General features: G+C 46.2%; 8 protein-coding genes across 8 annotated transcripts; 6 read left to right on the top strand and 2 right to left on the bottom strand.

Annotated features, from left to right (window-relative positions):
* Positions 1–275: 275 nt before the first annotated feature.
* On the top strand, positions 276–1528 carry TGAM01_v207572 (hypothetical protein; the record flags this gene model as incomplete). The annotated part of the gene is made up of 3 exons (XM_018805606.1): positions 276–852; positions 906–1108; positions 1178–1528. 3 exons carry the CDS (start codon positions 276–278, stop codon positions 1526–1528), a joined length of 1131 nt encoding a protein of 376 aa, XP_018661266.1.
* A 1186-nt stretch (positions 1529–2714) lies between these two features.
* On the top strand, positions 2715–5191 carry TGAM01_v207570 (hypothetical protein; the record flags this gene model as incomplete). Its single annotated transcript, XM_018805605.1, has 8 exons — positions 2715–2848; positions 2912–3231; positions 3312–3755; positions 3820–4251; positions 4309–4332; positions 4398–4580; positions 4633–4845; positions 4911–5191. 8 exons carry the CDS (start codon positions 2715–2717, stop codon positions 5189–5191), a joined length of 2031 nt encoding a protein of 676 aa, XP_018661265.1.
* A 567-nt stretch (positions 5192–5758) lies between these two features.
* Positions 5759–6595, bottom strand: TGAM01_v207571 (hypothetical protein; the record flags this gene model as incomplete). The annotated part of the gene is made up of 1 exon (XM_018805604.1): positions 5759–6595. One exon carries the CDS (start codon positions 6593–6595, stop codon positions 5759–5761), a length of 837 nt encoding a protein of 278 aa, XP_018661264.1.
* A 1242-nt stretch (positions 6596–7837) lies between these two features.
* TGAM01_v207569 (hypothetical protein) lies at positions 7838–8683 on the top strand (the record flags this gene model as incomplete). Its single annotated transcript, XM_018805603.1, has 4 exons — positions 7838–7901; positions 7962–8047; positions 8091–8208; positions 8304–8683. The coding sequence occupies 4 exons, from the start codon at positions 7838–7840 to the stop codon at positions 8681–8683; spliced, it is 648 nt and encodes a 215-aa protein (XP_018661263.1).
* Positions 8684–9051: 368 nt separating this feature from the next.
* TGAM01_v207568 (U2 small nuclear ribonucleoprotein A') lies at positions 9052–10248 on the bottom strand (the record flags this gene model as incomplete). Its single annotated transcript, XM_024550124.1, has 4 exons — positions 9052–9270; positions 9350–9484; positions 9544–9851; positions 10170–10248. 4 exons carry the CDS (start codon positions 10246–10248, stop codon positions 9052–9054), a joined length of 741 nt encoding a protein of 246 aa, XP_024405144.1.
* A 2167-nt stretch (positions 10249–12415) lies between these two features.
* On the top strand, positions 12416–13798 carry TGAM01_v207567 (hypothetical protein; the record flags this gene model as incomplete). Its single annotated transcript, XM_018805601.1, has 1 exon — positions 12416–13798. The coding sequence occupies one exon, from the start codon at positions 12416–12418 to the stop codon at positions 13796–13798; it is 1383 nt and encodes a 460-aa protein (XP_018661261.1).
* Positions 13799–15512: 1714 nt separating this feature from the next.
* On the top strand, positions 15513–17106 carry TGAM01_v207566 (hypothetical protein; the record flags this gene model as incomplete). The annotated part of the gene is made up of 7 exons (XM_018805600.1): positions 15513–15654; positions 15712–15894; positions 15954–16212; positions 16372–16441; positions 16509–16601; positions 16656–16780; positions 16833–17106. The coding sequence occupies 7 exons, from the start codon at positions 15513–15515 to the stop codon at positions 17104–17106; spliced, it is 1146 nt and encodes a 381-aa protein (XP_018661260.1).
* A 55-nt stretch (positions 17107–17161) lies between these two features.
* On the top strand, positions 17162–19523 carry TGAM01_v207565 (hypothetical protein; the record flags this gene model as incomplete). Its single annotated transcript, XM_018805599.2, has 7 exons — positions 17162–17486; positions 17543–17604; positions 17672–18435; positions 18505–18536; positions 18600–18736; positions 18857–19017; positions 19091–19523. The coding sequence occupies 7 exons, from the start codon at positions 17162–17164 to the stop codon at positions 19521–19523; spliced, it is 1914 nt and encodes a 637-aa protein (XP_018661259.2).
* Between the last annotated feature and the right edge of the window lie 801 nt (positions 19524–20324).

Here is a 20324-nt window from a genome sequence, read left to right as displayed (position 1 = left end):
TTAGTGCACAAGGGCCCCCAAGCAGCACTGACTTCATGCCCCAAGTTGGAACCTCAGGTTAGCCGCAGGCGCATGTACCCTCATCACGTACCTACCTATAGCTCGGCCATCTACAGTGACGCCTTGTGCTTTTTTGCACACTTTCACATCATTACAACGAACTGCTAGATTGCTAGCAGCCTCCTGTTTCACCGCAGCCCGGATCCCGATCTTGCCATCACCTGAATTGATCTAGCACCACACGCAATTTTGCCTTCTTGAACAAAAGAATCGACATGGCGGACTCGGGGCTCGTCAAGTCGGAGTTCGTCAAGGATGAGCCGGCGGCCTCGCCAATGGCGCTTGACGAGGACGACCTCTTCGAAGATGCCGGCGATCTCGACTTTTATGACAAGTCCGCTCCCGGAAATACTTTTGAGACGCTGTACCTTGCGCGCATCCCAAAGTACATGTGGGATGCGTGGATCAAGCTGACGGAGAAGATGGGCGACGACGAGGAGATCCAGATTGGCACGCTGCGGACGTGGAACGAGCCTCAGATGGACACGTTGGCGGATGGAACCCCTCGCGAGCTTACGAAGCTGCGCATGCTGCTCACTGCGAACACCCCGGAGCACCAACTTCTCCCTCGAGAGTACGATCTGGAGATTCTCGACCAGGACGTGAACAATTCTTTCATTTTCAGCGAAGAGGATCTGCCGGGCTACAAGAACAAGACGCGCTCAGATGCGGCTAGTGCTGGAATTCCGCTCGCTTTGCTGCGATCTAGAGGAAATGGCAATGGCGGATCCGAGAGGCCAACTTATGACCGAAGGAGTCGGTTCCAGCCGTACTACCGCAAGGCTATCCCGAGTATGTGAACGCTACAGAGTGTTTGAATCTTCTAAGCTAATCTGTTACCACAGAGAAAACCAAAATCTTTGGAAAGATTCGATATGATCTGCGTGTTGAGCCACGAAACTTACGAGAAGAAGAAGAGCTCTTGGCGAAACGTATCTTTGATGCTGAAAACTCCAAGACGAAGCTTCAGATAATCAGCAGGAATAAGGCTTCTTCTATTATCAATCCCGGAGCTACGGGCTCCGTCAGTTGGGGAGGAAACTTCATCGTGCGTTTATACCCGTCCGCCCAATTATATGGTTTCTCTTGACATCGCCGCTAACTTTCTCCACCACAGAAAAATGCTGCCCCTACTACCAAGCCCAAGAAGGGCGAAATCCTCAAGGCTACTCGTATCCCCAAGAATCAGCTTCTCGATCTTATTTTCGATTGTTTCCGTCAGTATCAGTACTGGTCGATGAAGGCGCTGCGGCAGAGAACTCAGCAGCCGGATTCTTATCTGCGTCAGGTCTTGGAGGAAGTTGCAGTTCTCAATAAGAGCGGCCCGTTTGCCAACCACTACTGCTTAAGTGAAGCTTACCGAGATAAGGGTGGCAATGATGCTAAAGAGGCTGCCGCGGAGGCTATGGATGACGATGGTGATGATGACGAGGGCGAAGAAATGGAAGATGTGCTGGTGATGCAGTAGTGAGCAGGCAGCTCGTTAAACATCATTCTTCACAGCCGTGTCTGCTATGCAAGGACCGCACTGCACAGAGAGCTTGAGAGATTTCCTTTTCTTCATTTTTTCCACTAATCTTTCTTCCATCTCGAAGGAGGAATACCAACCGCTTTAAATATGAAAACAAGAATGGACGGTTGTCAACTGGCGTTGGGGCGTTGGGTTCATGCCGCCTAGGGCATTTGATACCCTTTTTATAACGGACAATCCGAGTTAAGAGTATAGAGTAAACCCAATTGATCGTATAGTGTAGACTTTTTTTCTATCTTGGGAACGTGCAATAAGAATCTAGCCTTGTATCCTTTTCCCTGCCTCTCTGGCAATACTGGTCTAATAACATGTCGCAACTGTCTGATTGGCTTCGGAAGTAGCGGGTTATTTCACTAACACGACTAGCGCCATCTTCTCATCGAGCTGACCTACGTCATGTTCAGATGAAGCAGGTTCATATTGTCAACGATAGCTGTCAATTGCTTAATCGCAGAAAAATTCAACGAACGAATCTTTGTTCTTTTTCAAGTTCCCTTCTGATAGGCTACGCTAGACATTAATTAGATACTGCTGGATAAGGTGAATCTGCCTATTCTTACCTTATTCACTCGGCTTGTAAACTAGTACTGGCTTCTATAGAGTCTATACGTCACCGCCTGTGAGCATCAGTCGAGTTTGCCAGCAATGGCAAGCCACTCGCAGCTCCTTCCTTTCTCTTTAGCTGCCGCCCCAAAGCTGCCCTTCCGAGGTAGTCGCAAGCCATGATTACTGACCTGCTGACCCCTCAATACACATTGGCGGCGTACTCGATACATTGGGGCACGTAGGTTGATTGTTAGCGCAGTCAACGGTGATCTCATACAATCCGTTAACGCGGTCAGGGTTCATCCGACATTGGTAGACGCCCTCTTCGTGTAGCTTATAGTAGCTTGGCACTCGGATATCGTAGAAGGTACTAGGAAGCTCTGCTAGAGCACATGGAGCACTAAGTAAATTCTGTGATATAAAGAAACCGCCGTTTCCGCACAACAACCCTCCCACTTGAAAAGCTTCCTTCTACAGGATTGGGGCTCTAATCAACATAGAACAGGCCCGATACAGATCGTACCCTGGGCATACAACCGTCTACCTCATTCTAGATACTGCTATTTTGTCTTACGCAATGGCTACGCACTCGGGGAGCAATCGCCGCGCCCAGTCGGGCGGCTATCTTCCCATTGAAGACTATGGCATTGTGGGCAACATGCATACATGCGCTCTTGCTGGGCTAGATGGAAGCATAGACTTCATGTGCTGGTAAGCTATAAAACATCAATTGCTCAGCTGCCATTTATCCGAACATGAAGCTGACCCGCGCAGGCCTGACTTTGACTCGCCATCCGTCTTCTGTCGTCTCCTTGATAAGAACAAGGGGGGCTATTTCAGCATCTCTCCGCCCGATGAGTTCGCCTGCACTACGAAACAGCAATATCTCCCTTCTTCGTGCATTCTGCAAACCAGGTACATTCACGAAGATGGTGTCGTTGACGTGGTGGACTTCTTTCCCCGGCCCAAGAGTGCAAAGGTCATGACCAAAGGGTACAAGCAAAACGCCTATCGCGAGGCCATCAATGTCCAAGAAGAGTTGAAGAAATGGGTTGTACGACGTGTAGAGTGTATTCGTGGATCATTACCTATAAGTACGTTATACTGTCAAAGTTTCATATGCGACTTTTACCCTTAGAGACTTGGAATGGAGCTGATAGAACAACCATCGCAGATGTTGAAATCTTTCCTGCATTCAACTATGGGCGAGATTCTCACGAGACTACACTTCTACAGAAGACTCATACACCGGAGCATCAAAAAAGCAAGATAGGAACCTTTCACAGCAAGGATGTTAAGCTTCAGCTGGACGTTGCCGTCGATAAGGGAGATGGACACGACTGCGGCCAGATAACTTTCGAAAAAGTTAAAAAGGATGGGATGCTTGGCGAAGGCATCGTATCTCACTTTACTTTACGCGCCGGCCAATCAGTGTCATTTGTCCTGAGGAATGACATTCCCAATCACATTACGGAAGTCATTACAGACGCAGTTGTGGATAGTCAACAGCACGACACGCAGACATTTTGGTACAACTTCATCTCTCAATCCAAGTACAAGGGGCGCTGGAGAGAGGTCGTATCGCGAAGCTTAATGATTCTGAAATTGCTTACTTACGGTAATGCACAACTCATAAACAAGAAGACCCTTGATCACTCATGACTGCAACTAACACGCAATAGAACCGACCGGCGCCATTATTGCAGCTCCCACCTTCTCTTTACCTGAAGACGTAGGGGGCGTGAGAAACTGGGATTATCGTTATTCTTGGGTCCGAGACTCGAGCTTCACCATATACATTCTTCTCCGGCTTGGCTTCAGAGCTGAGGCAGATGCATATATGGATTTCATCATGGAGCGATTCACTCCAGACCGAGGACCCGATAAGGGCCTTCCTATAATGTTTACTATTCGTGGAGGCACTGACATTCCTGAAGTCACTCTAGATCACTTTGAAGGCTATCGAGGCAGTGCCCCTGTTCGCATCGGTAATGGTGCAGCTTTCCATCTTCAGTTTGATGTGTATGGCGAATTGATGGACTCCATTTATCTGTATAACAAATATGGAAAGCCAGTGTCCTGGGACATCTGGTGTGCCGTACGACGGATGCTAGGTTTGTATAACAATCAGTATCTCATATACAACTGTTTACTAATTTTTCTGATAATAGATTACGTCTTGACCATTATTGGCAGTAAGTGAACTTGCTATCTATTAATCCTCCAAGCCAGAGAAACCAGAGAAACTTACCTGATCCAGAAACCGACATGTCTATTTGGGAAGTGCGCGGAAACAAGCAACGGTTCACCATTTCTCAAATCTTCCTCTGGGTAGCATTTGATCGCGGCCTTCGACTTGCAGAGAAAAGATGCCTTCCATGTCCCAATAGAGCAAAATGGCTCGAGGCTCGTGATAATCTTTACGAGGAAATTATGGAAAAAGGTGTGCATTTCTGGTGATCTTTCATGGCCTCATACTTACCATCGTATACCAGGTTACAACACGGAGCTCAAGTCCTTTGTTCAAAGCTACGAAGCCAATACAGTGTTGGATTCGTCTATCTTGCTGGCTCCTCTGGTATTCTTTATAGCTCCAAGTGATCCTCGTTTTGTGAACACAATCAATCGCATAATGCTGCCTCCAGAACAAGGAGGATTGACGAGCACTGGGTTGGTATATCGCTACGACACAGATGAGTCAGACGATGGTAGGTCATACTTTAATATTGAGAGAGCATATGACAAGATTAGCTACTAACGCATCACTACATAGGCGTTGGAGGAAGAGATGGAGCCTTCTCTATCTGCACGTTTTGGCTCGTCGAGGCTATGACTCGTGCAAGCATTCATGAGCCCCAGTATCTTCCCCGAGCTATGAACCTTTTTCAGAATATGCTGCAATTCTCAAACCACTTGTCCATGTTCTCCGAGGAGATTGCACGAAGTGGCGAGCAGCTAGGCAACACACCGCAGGCTTTTAGTCACCTGTCACTTATCAGTGCGGCCTTCAATCTTGATCGAGTTTTTGAAGGATGGCAAGACTCTCGCACTTGAATATCGTCTATAATTGGCGGCGAATTATGCATTTGATATCTTTACCGTGTAATTCTTGGCAGGTCTAGTCGATGCTTCTAATGTTTGACTCGATGTATCTATAAGTGTGTAATTACAGCTACGCTTTAGCAGTGGCACTGTCAAACAATAGTGAAATCTGCCTCTATCAACTATCACCTGAAATGTCGCTTGTTCAATTAGACTTGTCCCCAACGCTCCTCTAATGATAACGAATCAGCAAAAGGGAGCACCGCCCATATTTAAAAATGATATAGCTGCTATCAAGCATCTCAAAGCAGTGTTCGTTTAGTCTCTTGTTGCATATCTTGCAGGTGATTCTAAGCGAATTTACGGTTGAGTAAAACAAGCAGTTAGGATTTGCGGGAAAAAACATTTGAGTTGAAATTCGCAATAGGAGGCCGTCCTCTTGGTATAACTGCGAGATTAAGAGTTGATGGCTCCGAGGTTTGCTCTGACATTGAGACGGCTTGAAAGTGTAGACATACTAGTACATGATGTTGCAGATTGTCGCATAGAATCAGTGAGATTGGAGGTCAAAACTTAAGCTCATTGGCCCGTTGAAATACGCTCTAGCGTCTGGTTTTGCAGAATTTCCCGAAAATCCCGTGCCCAGGCGATGTTCGCTCCATCCTGACTGCTGTCTACATGTGGAACAGGGACACCGACACGATCAAGCGTTTGCATGAGCGATGACTTTGCATCTGCGGATATGACGATGCCGTAGTGGGCAAGGAGGCACTCCATGTCTGTGGTTGAATCGCCAAAGTAGACGGTTGGGCGTGACGAGTGCCCTGCCTTGGAAATGAGCTGCTCTAGAGAATTGGCCTTGCAGCGGGACGTGGTCAGCCTGACGCCGTCGTTGAAGCCATCGGGGCCTTGGATCGTGCCGTCTGTGGAGATCTGGTTGGTGATGATGGGGACATCAATCGGATAAAGAACCCCTTGAATGAAGGCCTCGGACCAGTTCACTGAAAGCACGCCGACGTGCCAGCCCTTCTGCCGTGCCAGCTCAACCATCTCGACGAAGCCTTCTCTGATGGCGACGGCCCCGCTGGAAACTTGACTTTTACCCATCTGGAAGAGGTCCTGCGACGTTAATCCGGAGAACAAGCCCGACTGGTCGACCCTGTTCAGCGATGCATTCTCCGTGTCTTTGAGGCTGGATAGATACGCGAGCTCTTGCTCCGGCGAGAGGCGCTCGCTTTCGGGAGGATTGTAGTCTTTTGCAAAGGCCTTGTGCTCGTCGCCGTAGGCTTTGACGATGGCGTCCCAGGCGGGCTGCAGGTCTTGTTGCTGCTGCTTGAAGGAGATTGCGCTTTGGGCGAGTTGGAAGATTGTATCTTTGACGGTGATGGTGCCGTCGAAATCAAAGATGAGATTCATTCTGCCCTTTTGTCTGTAGAAGCACCTTATGCTGTGCCTTTTCCTGAATTGTATGAGATTTGATCTTGTTTGTAGATATGTCGTCAGAAATCTGCCATTATTCATCAACATTGATTTGTTGTAAGAGGAGAGACCAAACCGGATTAATGGATCGGTGGGTAGATCTGTAAGTGTCTGCTACGCTATAGAGGGGTACCTCAGTTGCGTATGCCGTAATCGTATGGGCTCCATTCAGGTCTTCACTATGGCGAACTGAGAGGCGCTGTATTAGCATGTAATCACTGCGACTATTACATCTCTTTTCAATCTATGAGATGCCGCTGGAACATTACGCAACATAGAAAAGAGCAATATTTGAATGGTAGGTGTGATAAAGCTGTCTAGTTATAGATGCACATATATCATCACTTATAGGAGCGTTATCTTGTATCTACAAGCCATTCAAATTATGCTTTCGCCTATCAGCGAGTTGCCAGCAGCGTCCCATTCCAATAATTTTAGTATTCGGTAAAGGATTTTGGTTTTTCTCAGGCAGAGAACTAGATTTGAAAATCCTAGATTGCGAAAAAGAAGTTCGTTATAGTGCAGCGATGGCGATTAGCAGTTCGATTCGCAGTGGCCCGAGCTTCTACCACGTTGGCCATCCTAGACTTCAATCACTTGCAGAGCAGCTCTACGCCACCAATTTCCTGCAGAGTACGTGCCTAAAGATTGATACAGAGAAAGACTTTGATCCATATACTTGCCTCCATTTCAATTTCGTTTCTTTTTTGTATCAACTGCTCAATTGCCGGCGAGAAGAGCAAAAGCCCCTCCACAGCACGCCCCGGCCTGCTGCTGCCTTCACTTTTACTACTAGCAGCTTACTAACTTGCCTAAAGATCTGCCCCTAGCCCTCAACCTCGACCTACTTCACGACTGCCTGCGTATAACAATTCTCTGGGCTTTCACGCACGAATACTCTCTTCTCTCTATCAACGCCCAGGCTTCGGCATTTATTCCAACGATAAAGACTTAATAAGTCTATCTCCCTGTCAGGGGCTTCGAAAAGGGACTCGAGCTTTGATATCTCCCATTCGCAGATTTTCTTTGTTCCGCTCAACCTCCCTTCCTCCACTCACTCTCATAAGCCAACCGCGACAGCACGCGTCAAACACCTCAACCACGACGCTCCTCAAGCTCAGTCAGGGGATTCTCACTTGTCACTCTCACCTCCTCTCGTTTCCAATCTCATCTCCCACAATGCCCTATAACACAAACGCCATCCCTCCTCGAAAGGAGCCTACGGGACAGACTCAATTGCCATGTAAGCTCACGGATTCACTCTGCCCCATTTTCTCAATAAAGGTTAACCCCCATTGCTCAGTGTCAAGAGTCAAAAAGATCATCAGCCAAGATCCAGACGTCCAGATGTGCTCCAACAACGCCGCCTTTGTCATCACCTTGGCCACTGTACGTCGTTGTCTGTCATTCCATGATTTCCAATCTCTCCCAGCTAACACAGTATCTCATCTTCACGCAGGAAATGTTCATCCAGCATCTCACTGAGGAAGCTCATGCCCAAGCAAAACTTGAACGCAAGCCCAGACGCAACATTCAGTACAAGGACGTCGGTACGTTGGCTAGACTTTCTCAGTTACTATCTTCTTCTTCTTTTTCCTCCCCACCAGAGCAGTGCTATATTATGGGTTCTAACAAACACTTGCAGCCAATGCCATATCACGCCGAGACAACCTCGAGTTCCTAGAGGACGTCGCCCCCAAAACCACCACCTTCAAAAAGGCCAAGGCCGCCGCCCAGGCCCAGTCTCGCGGTGAGGCCATTGCCGATGCTGACTCTGCTGCTGCTCCCCGCGCCACAGCAAATGGTGGCAAGAGCAAATCCAACGGAGCCAAAGCAGCGGTCAACGGCCAAGGCAAAGCCGGCACCAACCCCTTCACACTGTCCCTCCGTGGCGAGGAGAGCAGCAGGAAAGAAACCATCGCCACCGCGCCGGCGGTGTCCGACGACGCCAATGATCAGCTCGAGTTGGAGATGAGGCAGGCCACGCGCCCTCAGGACGACGCCGATGTAGACATGACTGGTTAGGAGCAAAGTGTCGTGTTATTCGAGCCGTCGCCGCGTGAAGTGGTCGTCTCTCGGCCTGCGATGCGGTCAAACCGTGGGAAGCGAAGCCGTTTTAAGAGCATGTAAGGTTAATAAGAGTTCATCATTATTGTTGTTGCATTTTCACGGGGCTGGTTTTTGGAGTTTATATATCGAATGGCAAATGTTGTCTATTCTCTGTCAACATCGTGTACCAATCAATGCTGGATTCTCAGCCTTCTTGTAGGTCAAGAGAAGCTGTTCTTTAGTGTAAGAAAAAAGAAAAGTATAAGTGAAAAAATAACCCCCAAAAATAAACATCCATGGAGACAAACATTTCCTTGTGTCAAAATCATTTTACAGTAGCTTCCTCACTCCTCCATAGCATCGCCGTAAATGCCAGACGGTAATCGCCCTTCGTTCAACTCCTTCTCCAGAGCAATAATTTCCTGCAGGCTCGTCGCCTTCTTGATCTTCTCTTGCAGCCTCTGCTTCTCCTCGTCCGTCAACTTTATTCGCGAGAGCTTCGACGGCGCGGCTGACGAGCCGTTGGATGTGACTTCGAACGTCTTTGACTTTTTGCCCATGATCTGAAAAAAGATGCACACATTAGAATATCATCCGGTAGCATAAGTTGTGTCTTGGAAAGGGATGGGGGGTATAGCGTACCGATGTTGCCAAAGCTGTAGGCTCTTCCGCTGTACCGAACAGCTCTTGACTCTTATCTCGTTCCGCCTGCTTGACCTTTTCGTAGTCCAGGAATCGAACAGAGGGACACCTCCAAATGACCCAGTAACGATAATGCTGTAGCCGCTCTAGAATCAGTAACTCTTCTCACGGCACACAGAGACATAGAAACGCACCTCCTTCTTCGTAACAGGGTTATCCGCCAACACCAAGTGCGTCAGCCGCGTAAACGTCCCCAGCGTATCCACGTCCGCCAGCTCAGCCAGGCTGTTGGACGCCAGCACCAGGTTCCTCAGATTCGGCACCGCCGCCGCCGCCGTGGTCTGGATGTTTGCGACGCGGTTACGAGCCAGCAGCAGTGTCGTTATGCGCGGCGAGAGGGGGAAGTTGCCCAGCACTTGGATGTCGTTGTCGGTGAAATCGATGGCATCGTGGGGCTGTACGATAGATAGCAAAGAACGGGTTAGCAGTGGTTTCTTCTTTTCTGCGATTTGCTCGTGTAGAGCTTCCCATCTACAGGGAGAATAAACAAGAGCAGATGCCATAAACAGCAGGAGGAGGGAAAGACTCACGCCCGCAACACCCAAGTTTTCAATGGCAGGAATTCTGTGTCCTATTTACGCCGCGGCGACAGGAAAAGGCCTTTCAATGTATCAAACAATTTCTCTCATCAAACCAAAAGAAGGTGAAAAAGAGAAAAGATTGAAAGAAAAATGAGAGATGAAGAAGTGTGTAGTATCTGCTCCTTTCATATCTTGTTTTTTTCTTACTACCCTTTCTCTCTTTCAGGTAGCAAACGCACCTCGGAGATCAAGCTCTCTTTCCTTTAGGGGATTCAGATAGGACAGCGAGTCCCGAATCAATTCGGCCGTGAGCCTCATAGTGAATAATCTTGGATCGGGTCGTAGTCGAAACAGGAATGGGAAGCCTCTGGGGAGGCGTTGCGAGAAACGATCGAACGGCCGGCGTTTGCGCTTCTCGATTCGCGCCTCAAAAACAGGCAATTGCTCCGGCAATCGTCGTCGTTACGGTATCAGATGATTCGAGACAATTCTTCTCGGTATATATATCGCCGCTGAAAAGTTGCAAGTAAGGAGACAAAAACAGTGCAATGTTGTAAGAAAATGGAGAGACTATCACGGTAGGGCGGTGGTGTCGCATGCCGCATTCTAAGCTAGCTGGGCAAGGCTGAAATGTTTGGCAAGGCGTCGGGAAATTTGAGTGACACTAGGGAAAAACGCCACACTTTGCGCAGCGCCACAAGTAGCTGGTGCCACGCTTCATTTTCACCGTGTCTCAAGACTCTCAACTACTCTTCTTTTCGTGCACTCTTATACGATTCGTTTTCGTTATGAATAAAATCCAATCAACAAACAGGAGCTGATACGAGTTCTATTCATCTTCAAGTTTCCCTGCTTGCAGTGTCTGTAGCCAAAATTCCCCTACTTTCATCAGGACGTTACCTCTACCGATCACTTCTTCACCACGCGACATTGATTACAAAGGGCTAGCTATAAAGAATAAGAAAAAGAAAAAGAAAAGCAAAAACACCAAAAAGAAAACATACAACAGCCGGTGTTCGCTGATGGTCACCCACTCAACTACTAATCTGCCGGTTAATGGCTTGTCTATGGGGGAGCAGACGGGACCCCGAATTTTCCATTACCTATGGTCGTATGTGTTTGTTTTAGTATCAAGTCTCTTTATATAGATTACCTCTAAGAAACCATGCAAAATAGAAAAAAGAAAAAAACATACAACAGCCGGTGTTCGCTGATGGTCACCCACTCAACTACTAATCTGCCTCTCATTGGCTTGACTCTGGGAGAGCAGACGGGATCCCGTATATTCCAATGGATATGGTCGTATGTGGCAGAAACATGCGCTAGAATCCATGATGGAACAACCGCGTTTACATCACGACAAAACAAGAAAAAGAGACAACAAATGAATATATCTAGGCCCTAGGCAAGCTGTTTAGAGTCTTGTACTTTAAATAAATAATTAATAACAATACAATAGTTAATACGCTGTAAAATACTGCTGGCTGGAATACTCTTTGCTGTTTATTAGACAGCCCCTTTTGTAAGGCCATATGGATTCAGATGTTATTTGCTTGTAAAAGCAGTGCTGTTGTTGCTTTTTTTTTTTCTCTCTAGGTTCATGTCGTTAATCATCTCAATTGAACTGGCGTACAGAGCGTTGCGCTGTGGTGTTACGCTGTAGTGAATGGATGGACCATTTGGTCTTGACAAAAATTTAACTAATCCGCTTCCACAACATACAGTTTTCCAGCACTTAAAATTCAACAAGTGACTGAACAAGGAGAACTGCATGTCCACTGCTGAGAGAAGTTCTCGCGATAAAAAGGTAACGTATCATCCCTATTAGCTTTTCAAGAATAATAAACGAACGCAGGACGCCATTAGTCAATGAGAACCGAGGATAAGGAGCTTTCGCCGCCTCCTCTCTGTCACATGTACGGAGTACTGCTCCAAGCACTAGCGTCTTTAAAATGCCAAAGATTAGGCGAGGAGTAATCCTTTTAGGAATATGAAGTGTAATACTGGTACATGGTTGCTTTTTAGTGGGATGCACTGTTTCTTAAGATACTATAGCTTTTTTTTTCCTATCATTGTTAGCATATAAAACAGTTATCTTTTAACTCCATATTGATTGTAGAGTATTCAATACATGTGATTACGATTTAAAAAAAAAAAAAAAAATACCTTGGGGTTACATACAACTGAATAATGTTTTGGGCTAATTTTAGTTCTCCTCTACTTGAATAATCCCTGCGATCTTCATGGTTATCTTGTGTTGGTTGGAAAGACTTCGATTTTAGTCTGGTGGATTCGCATCATACCGTGCCACACAATACGACTCACAAAGCGGCTTTTCTTCCTTTTAGAGGCCTAGGCAACATGAACTTTTGCGACATTAAGCTCTGAATTTAGTTCAGCTTGCCCGGGCTCCCGTCTCGAGTTCTCCAGCCTCGGTTTACTGGCGTTAGCATTCGATCTTTGATTCGACTGACCCTTCGTGACAATGGCAGACCTCCTGGATTGCCCGACAGAAATTCTGCGTTCTATCCTTGAGTGTCTATCTGCGGCTCATCTCCGCGTTCTTTGCCTTGTCAACCAAGGTTTACGCGAAGTCGCCGAGCCTTTACTGTACGTTAGGATTGAGTTGGTATGGAAGAGAGCTCGACCTCCTCCAATCATCCCGTTGATACAAAGCCTTCAGCGACGGCCTTCGTTGGCTAATTATGTCCAAAATCTTACTCTCAATGCGCCCTTCGAAGCATCTCTCTCTGGGAGAGTTGTCATCAAAGACCCGGATGGTTTCCATAGCAGCAAACTCCCTCACAGCATTTCTGTGGATAGCTCTGAGTTTGCCACCCTTGCTACGACGATTCAAGACATCGACCCGCCATTTCGTGACTTATGGATACAAGAGCTCGGAAATGGCGTAATGGATGCCTTCGTTATACTGCTGCCATCATTAGTCCCGAATTTAACGCATCTACGTCTGACTGGCATTTTCGCTAGAGAGAATCGCTTGCTTGGTATGCTGCTGAGAGCTTCCCTCTGTCAGACTTCGCATTGCGAGCTTCCACGATTCCAGTATCTGCAGGAAGTTGAGTTTGATCCCAAGCTGGACCCTTTTCGAGATTGGAAGACTAAGAATACAGCGGACGTTCTTCCACTGTTTTACCTTCCCTCTGTCCAGTCGATATCAGTTGAGGTTGACAACCCTGTCACATTTTCGTGGCCAACACATAGACCTAGCCCATCCAATATCACGGCGTTAGATTTACAGATCTTACGGGAAGGTCTCCTAGGTTGCATTCTTGCTGTAACAGAAAATCTGAAAACGCTCAGGTGGGAATGGGGATATGAGCCAAATTTGATGAACGAGTTTAACAACCATGTCATTGATCTTGATCAGATTGTCATGGATTTATCCCTTGTTCAAGATACATTGATAAATCTGCATCTACTGGCCACAGTCCAACCTGAGCATCATGATTACCCTGTTCTGGAAATTAAAGGCTCTTTAAGAGGCCTGAAGAACTTCAAAAAAATACAAAAATTGGAAGCTCCGCAGTTGTTCTTAATCGGATTTTCTTCAGACGACAATTTGGGTGGTCTCGAAGATTTACTGCCGAAGAACATCTACCACCTGACCATCAATGATGATATCGTATTCCTGGAAGAAAATGTCTGGCAAGACCGCGATCTTTTCGCCATGCTTCAGCACTGGTGGGATAATCTTACGCCTTGCACTCCTCATTTTCATAGTTTCGAACTGTCACTTCTATGCACAGATGACGAATGGTGCGCCGGTATCAGAAATGAGCTCTCAGAACTATGTGCTCGACATGAAATCCGACTTGATATTTTCAAGAGATATAAAGATTTGGATTAAAGACACAATGCTATTAGCAAGTAAAGACCTCCGAATTCGCACTTTGCTCATATAGTCCCACTGAGAGCCTCTACACAAGACTAACACATCCGAATTTGGTCTATCTTGTTGATGCCACCTGCCAAAGTGTTGAGATCATAGGCCTCTCCTTGGGTTCCGAGATCGAGATAATCAATATTATTCAGAGAGACAAATAAGTTGCAGCCCCAATCAGCCTTTTATGTTAGTCAAACTAGCAACTTAGTATACTAAGTTCTCTTACCTTTTCGTTTGTTCCACATTCTGCGATGAATTGGAGGTTATCATCTTTTTTTTGGTAGAACCCCGTGAGCGCACGAACATTTGCGTCCTTTAGAGGAGTTGTGTGCACTTGATAATATTGATGAAATCTCTCCACAAGAGGCACCTCGAACATGGGTTTTTTCCTCTCCTGTCTGGTCTTTCCAGACTGCCATGCAAATAGCGAGACTTTGCTTCACAGGGCTGGCGGCATACTCATAAGCGAAAGAAGGTCCCCGTTGCGAGGATGACAAGATAACCTCGTTGCCAAATGCGAAGAACGTTACAACACCGGGCCAACGCTTCATGCTATAGCCATATTGCTCTCCATCTATCGACATTTCTTTCCATGCATCCTTAAGCATTTGCACTAGCTGGCCATTGGTAATAGAACTGACAGGTTCATTGAAAGTGAGATGGGTAGAGAACACCAAATTCTTCGAGCCGACGACAAAGTTGGGAGGTCCATCTCCTGTCCCGAGCGTAGCCAGCTCATAGTCGAGACGAACTCCGAGCGATCCTTGGGGGGGGGGGATTTTTGGCCAAGATTAGCGGCATTCAGCAAGGAACTGAAGAGACAAATGATGAGAAGAAACAGATAGCCATAGCGGCTGGGTGATGGAATTCGCATTGCGATTCAAGGATTACTTGTCGCTGCTTATCACAATACTGGTAAACAAAAAAAAGAGTCAAATGTTGAGCAAATTCATACCCTCAGAAGATTCCTTACAGATGAATAAGAGTCACTGAAAGGGAGAAAAAGAAATCAGATGCTTCAAGACTAGATGATGTAAAGAAAAATTTGCATACTGGCTGACCCCAGTCCTCTTCGTGTCTCGTATTTTAATAGAAAGCGGCCTTTCTCGGAGGAAAAAGAAAAATCTAGGCTTTCTCAAAATTTGTCTGCTATCTGAACAGGCGTTACTCGAATGAGAAGGACATTTGCATTTACATGGGCTCGACCAACAGCATGTTGCATGTGGCAACAACACAGAAGGTCAGAGCCAATAAAAAGATAAGAGCCAATAAAAAGATAAAAGCCTCATGAATCCTCTAATTTAGCTTGTATGAGGCTTGTAGAATACAACAATGGAACGTAGGATTCAAAGGATTTGATGTGTGTCAAATACATGTACTATCAGGATTTTCGAGGCTATCTCCACCACTTCCTCGGGCAGCCAACCTGGGTTTGGGGGCCATGCCCCTGGAGCGTACGGCGGTATAAATAAATAAATATATAAGCACTTCCTTTATGAATTTTATTGGTAGCATCATCTGATGAATGACTTGATTTTCGGAGCTTGATTATTAGTGACCGGTCACAATGAGACCGTCATTATGGTGCTATTTCGCTACGTTACGATATGTTGGCTTAGGCATTGCTATACCTACCTATAGGGCCCCGATAAGAAATGCATCGATACCCTCGAATCCGATGTGGACGCGAGATGATGACTTTGATGAATCTGATCTTTCTTTCATTACAAAACTTGCCGCAGTTGGAGATTCCTACTCGGCTGGCATTGGTGCTGGTGACCGACTTGGAACCATTCTTAACGCTCTAGATCCCCACAGTGGTGTGTTTTTTTTTCTTCTTCTCAAGAATAGCTATTTTATTGCTAATACTCTAATAGATTGGGCTTGCAGTCGCTACGACAACTCGTATCCCTATCTCATCAATACTGACAGCAGGCTGGGAGACCCTTCCACAAGAACTTTCCAGTTTCAGTCTTACTCTGGAGCGGTCACTTCTGATGTAATAGAAAACCAATTCCCTCGCATTGATTCAAATCAACAAGTCATTTTGCTCTCAGCTGGTAAGTTATGCAATGTTTTCCAATCCATAGGAAATTATTCGTACTTATCTAGCTACAAGGTGGAAATGACGCCGAACTCGTGACGATTTTGAACCAGTGCATCTTTCAGTGGGCTGTTCTGAGCGAGAGCCAAGTCACAGTAGCTAAATTGGCAGCTTTGAGCAAGAACCTTGACTGGGCTAGCGACTATGACTGGGATGCCTTGGGTCGCGGTTGTGATGCACAGTTGGATCGCTCACAGGCGATTATTGACAGCCCTCAGTTTAGTTCCAGTCTTGATTCTGTTGTGAGTGCAGCAAAGGGGAAACTAGCCCCAGAGTGAGTACTGAACTCATGGCTGGTTAATATTCGCATATGTTAATAGATTGTTCTGGAAGTGGAATGATATATTACACAGGGCAAGTTCTTTTTTTTTTTTTTTTTTTTTTTCCAAAACTAATTAGAAGTGTGGGATTGTATTATTGACGACAGGCTCAGGTATGCCAAGTTCTTTGCTGAGGATTTGAGTTCAGGCTGCGATAGAGTCAGCTGGTCGACGTGGATATATGTGAGTGAACCGACTGAATTATTTTTGTTAATGCCTAGGACGAGATCTGAACCGAGATTAAATTTAGAAAGCAGCCAACATATTTCAAGAGGAGCAGTATCTCACTACCGCGCACCGCACAAGGATGAATGCTCTGGTTGATGCCATGAACTCCAAATTGGTGCGTGCCACTGTGTCTATAGTACCAAATATTGGCGTCCTAACGTCTCGATAGGCAGCTGCTGTGCAGAGAACTGGTCCGATGGTGTCATTTGTCAACTATGACCAGTATGTCGGAACATGGGGTGGGCGATTCTGTGAAGACGGCGTCGACGAGTCCACATCTGAGAGCAATACACGGTAAGATTTTGCAAAGACCAATCAAACACACCTGAAGCTGATAATGGGTTAGACCTGGCTTGATGTTTTATGAGCTTAACAGTTGGGATCCTTTCGGATCTACTCCGTGGAAACGTAGCAATGATGATCCTCTGAATGGAACATTCAATGGCGAACAACAAGTCTTTGCACAGATCACGCTTCTTCTTGATCCAAATGCCACATTCTTCCAACAAGAAGCTAATAATGCCGCGCCGAAGCTAGCAATCCAATCAAACAGGACCAGGCCCGTTCAAGATCTGGAAATACCAGCAGTCCAAGTCCCCAGCCTTTTGCCTGATGGGTAAGACTACAGAGCTGTTCAATACATGATGCGATCTGCTAACGTGAATCTGTTTAGTTATGGACGAGTTTTCCACCCCCCAGATCTTGCTTCACCAGATTATTGCCAACCTTGTTATATACCGTATGGTTGAACGGAATGATCTAGCCCATGGAGACCCAGATATTCCAGAACTGAGAACGATAGATGCATGCCCAATTTCCTCACCAGGCGAAGGTGTGGATATTCTGCACTATGGTAATTCTGCGCCTGGTGTTCGCGTTAAACCAGGCACAGAGCTTAGAATCCTCTGTGTTGGTGATTCGATTACTGTTGGATTTCTAAGCGACAAGAATGGAGGAGACGGCAATGGCTATCGGCTTGAGCTGCGCAATGATCTCTCCAGTAAGAGCCCAAGTCTCACATATAGTACGCCATCTGGGATACTGACACTGTTAAAGGCGACAAGGTTGATTTTGCTGGTACCGAGACTTCTGATGGTTCAATGAGTGATGGATATTTTGTAAGCAACTTATATGGCCCTGGATGCATCTATATTGGTACCGTCACCTAACATGGCACTTTTGTAGGCTGCCTGGTCTGGAAAGACCATCAAGTACATCGCGGATCATGTTGGCTCATCCCTGGAGAAGCGGCCAAATATCATTCTTCTCCACGCTGGAACGAACGACATGAACCCAAACAGTGCAATATCGACAGAAGGCAATGATCCACAGGGGGCTGCGAATCGTCTCGGTGATCTGGTTGACCAAATGGCTGCTCATTGCCCTGACGCAATCATTCTTGTTGCTATGATTGTCAACACATGCGACCCTAACCAATCCCAACGCACCAAAGAGTACCAAGCTCTTGTGCCGGGTGTTGTGAGACAGCGTCGCGACCTTGGCCTTCATGTGATTGCTGTCAACTTCACTAGTTTTCCCACCAGTCTTCCCCAAGATTGTATCCATCCCACCAACGACGGGTACAAGAAATTTGGTGACTACTGGTATGACTTCATCACTCAGATACCAAAAGATTGGATCAAAGATCCAGTTGGAAATGATCCGGCTCGAGACGAAGGGGCCAGCGCGAATGGTGGAATTGATACAAATATTCCGCTTCCAAACTGGGGGACCAGTCCGGTTCAGTCAACATCGCCGGCGGATGTTAAGCAGGCATTTGATCTGGCCCCCAAACATAACGACACTCAATGTAATGCTACTCCTATTTTCCATGCAACTGGCCAGATTGCCCTTGGAGTAGGTCACAATGGGGATTGGAAGTTCCACAAGAATTGGACAGCGGCGGGGAAGCTGGCCGATGGACTTGGACTTGATCCCAGATATGTCAGGTAAGTCTATGCATCCTTTCAACAATCGCAAATCGAAGTTATCGTGCCATCAACTAACACGAAGCATAGCCTGCATGATATGAATGGTGATGGGAAAGCAGGTGAGTTTTCCTTGTGACTGTGTCCATTTATATCCTTTAGATGTTGCTAACATTTCCTCGAAGACTACATTTCGCTAAATCCCCAGACCGGTGAGATAAAATGTTGGCTACACAATCTTCCTAACCCTTGGTCGCCAGCTGGAACCAATAATAGCATCATTGGAGCAGGTGCAGGCCCAGCAGATACGGTTTACATTGCGGTAAGCGCCAACTATCATATCTTTTTTTTTTTTTTGTAATATCTTGACACAAACTGACTTGAATGCAGGACATGAATGGAGATGGTGTAAGATTCGCGAGCTAACCATCACATGTACTAGCGCGACGATTACATCTACCTTCATCCTAATGGAGGCACAACAATATATCGTAACATGTACCGTCGCGATAAACCTGGTCCATATTATCTCGCCTTGCCTGAGGCGGACGCTTCCGGTATCCACCAACGACCCGAAGAAATTAGTTTCCATGACATTAATCAGTAAGATATAGTACCACCACTCAATAAGTCCCCTCCCTTCTTGCTAATTGTTTTTTTTTTTTTTTTTCCCCAGCGATGGAAAAGCCGATTACGTGTGGACAAGCGCCATTGACAGCTCAGTCTATGTTTGGTTGAACAACTACCCGAATCTACCAGCATGGCTTCCACAAGGCAAAATAGTTGTCGGTGTAGGCACTTCTGGAGCCAATATCAAATGGGGTGAACTTACAAGCTCGGGATTCCCCGACTATGTGGCCCTTAGCCCGGTTTCGGGGGCGTTTGCGGGATGGCTCAACATCTGTCCGGACGGTCAGAGCTCTCCAGGTCCCGGTCTGCATCTTCCGCCGCCAGGAACAACATGTACCGAGGATAACGACTGTAGTAAGTACAACTGTGAAACAGGATTGCATATTGGATGCTTTGTAAATGGTATTGGTGGTAATAAGGAGGGGACATGCGAGTGTTTACCTGCTGAAGATCAGGCTAGAAAGGCTAAGTTCATGTGAGTAACTTATAGTATTCATCAAATAAGAAGTCATATTTTATCATACTATCTTATACCTAACCTTGTAGTTTTATTATGGTAACATTTCATACAATATGCGCTCACTGCTATCAGGAAACTCTCATGTCGCTGGTTATACTTTGAAAGACAAGGTATGGGACAACCTGGCAGTGGTTGGTGTGGAAGTAAGTGGCAGGTGTGTTTCCTGGTCTGATACTACCCATGGTCGTATGTGCTTGCTTTACTGCTGAGTCTTCCTATATAAACAACAGTAAAGAAATAATATAAATTACCAAAAAAAAAAAAAAGAAAAACATACAACAGCCGGTGTTCGCTGATGGTCACCCACTCAACTACTAATCTGCCTCTCATTGGCTTGACTCTGGGAGAGCAGACGGGATCCCGTATTTTCCAATGGATATGGTCGTATGTACCTGGTCGCGGATGTAATTGCTTTATATTTGCACGTTGCAACAATTTAGCAAAAAAAATAAAGATGTACAACAGCTATTGTTTGCTGATATTCACCACTTGGTTTTTGATATACTAGCCAGGGAACGAAATCAGTATACAATAGCCGCTAGGCTGGTGAAGGGGAAGATGAGGAAGTTTTATTCCCATTTTCACTTTTGTGCAAGTAATGTCTGAGCTATTTGGACAGAAACAGTGACTTACATTAATATCAATTGCCGTAGACGAATACAGAATCACTATTTTCGTACTTTTTGTACTTTTCGTACTGTTGGAAAAAAGGGACAAGAGACAGGAAACAAATCAATAAATGTCCAAATGTATAACCATA

The sequence above is a fragment of the Trichoderma gamsii genome, assembly GCF_001481775.2.
Source record: "Trichoderma gamsii strain T6085 chromosome Unknown Scaffold_28.2, whole genome shotgun sequence".
In the NCBI taxonomy this organism is placed as follows: Eukaryota; Fungi; Ascomycota; class Sordariomycetes; order Hypocreales; family Hypocreaceae; genus Trichoderma; species Trichoderma gamsii.
The sequence above is the reverse complement of the archived record's forward strand: the minus strand, read 5'-3'. Positions and strand labels throughout refer to the sequence as shown.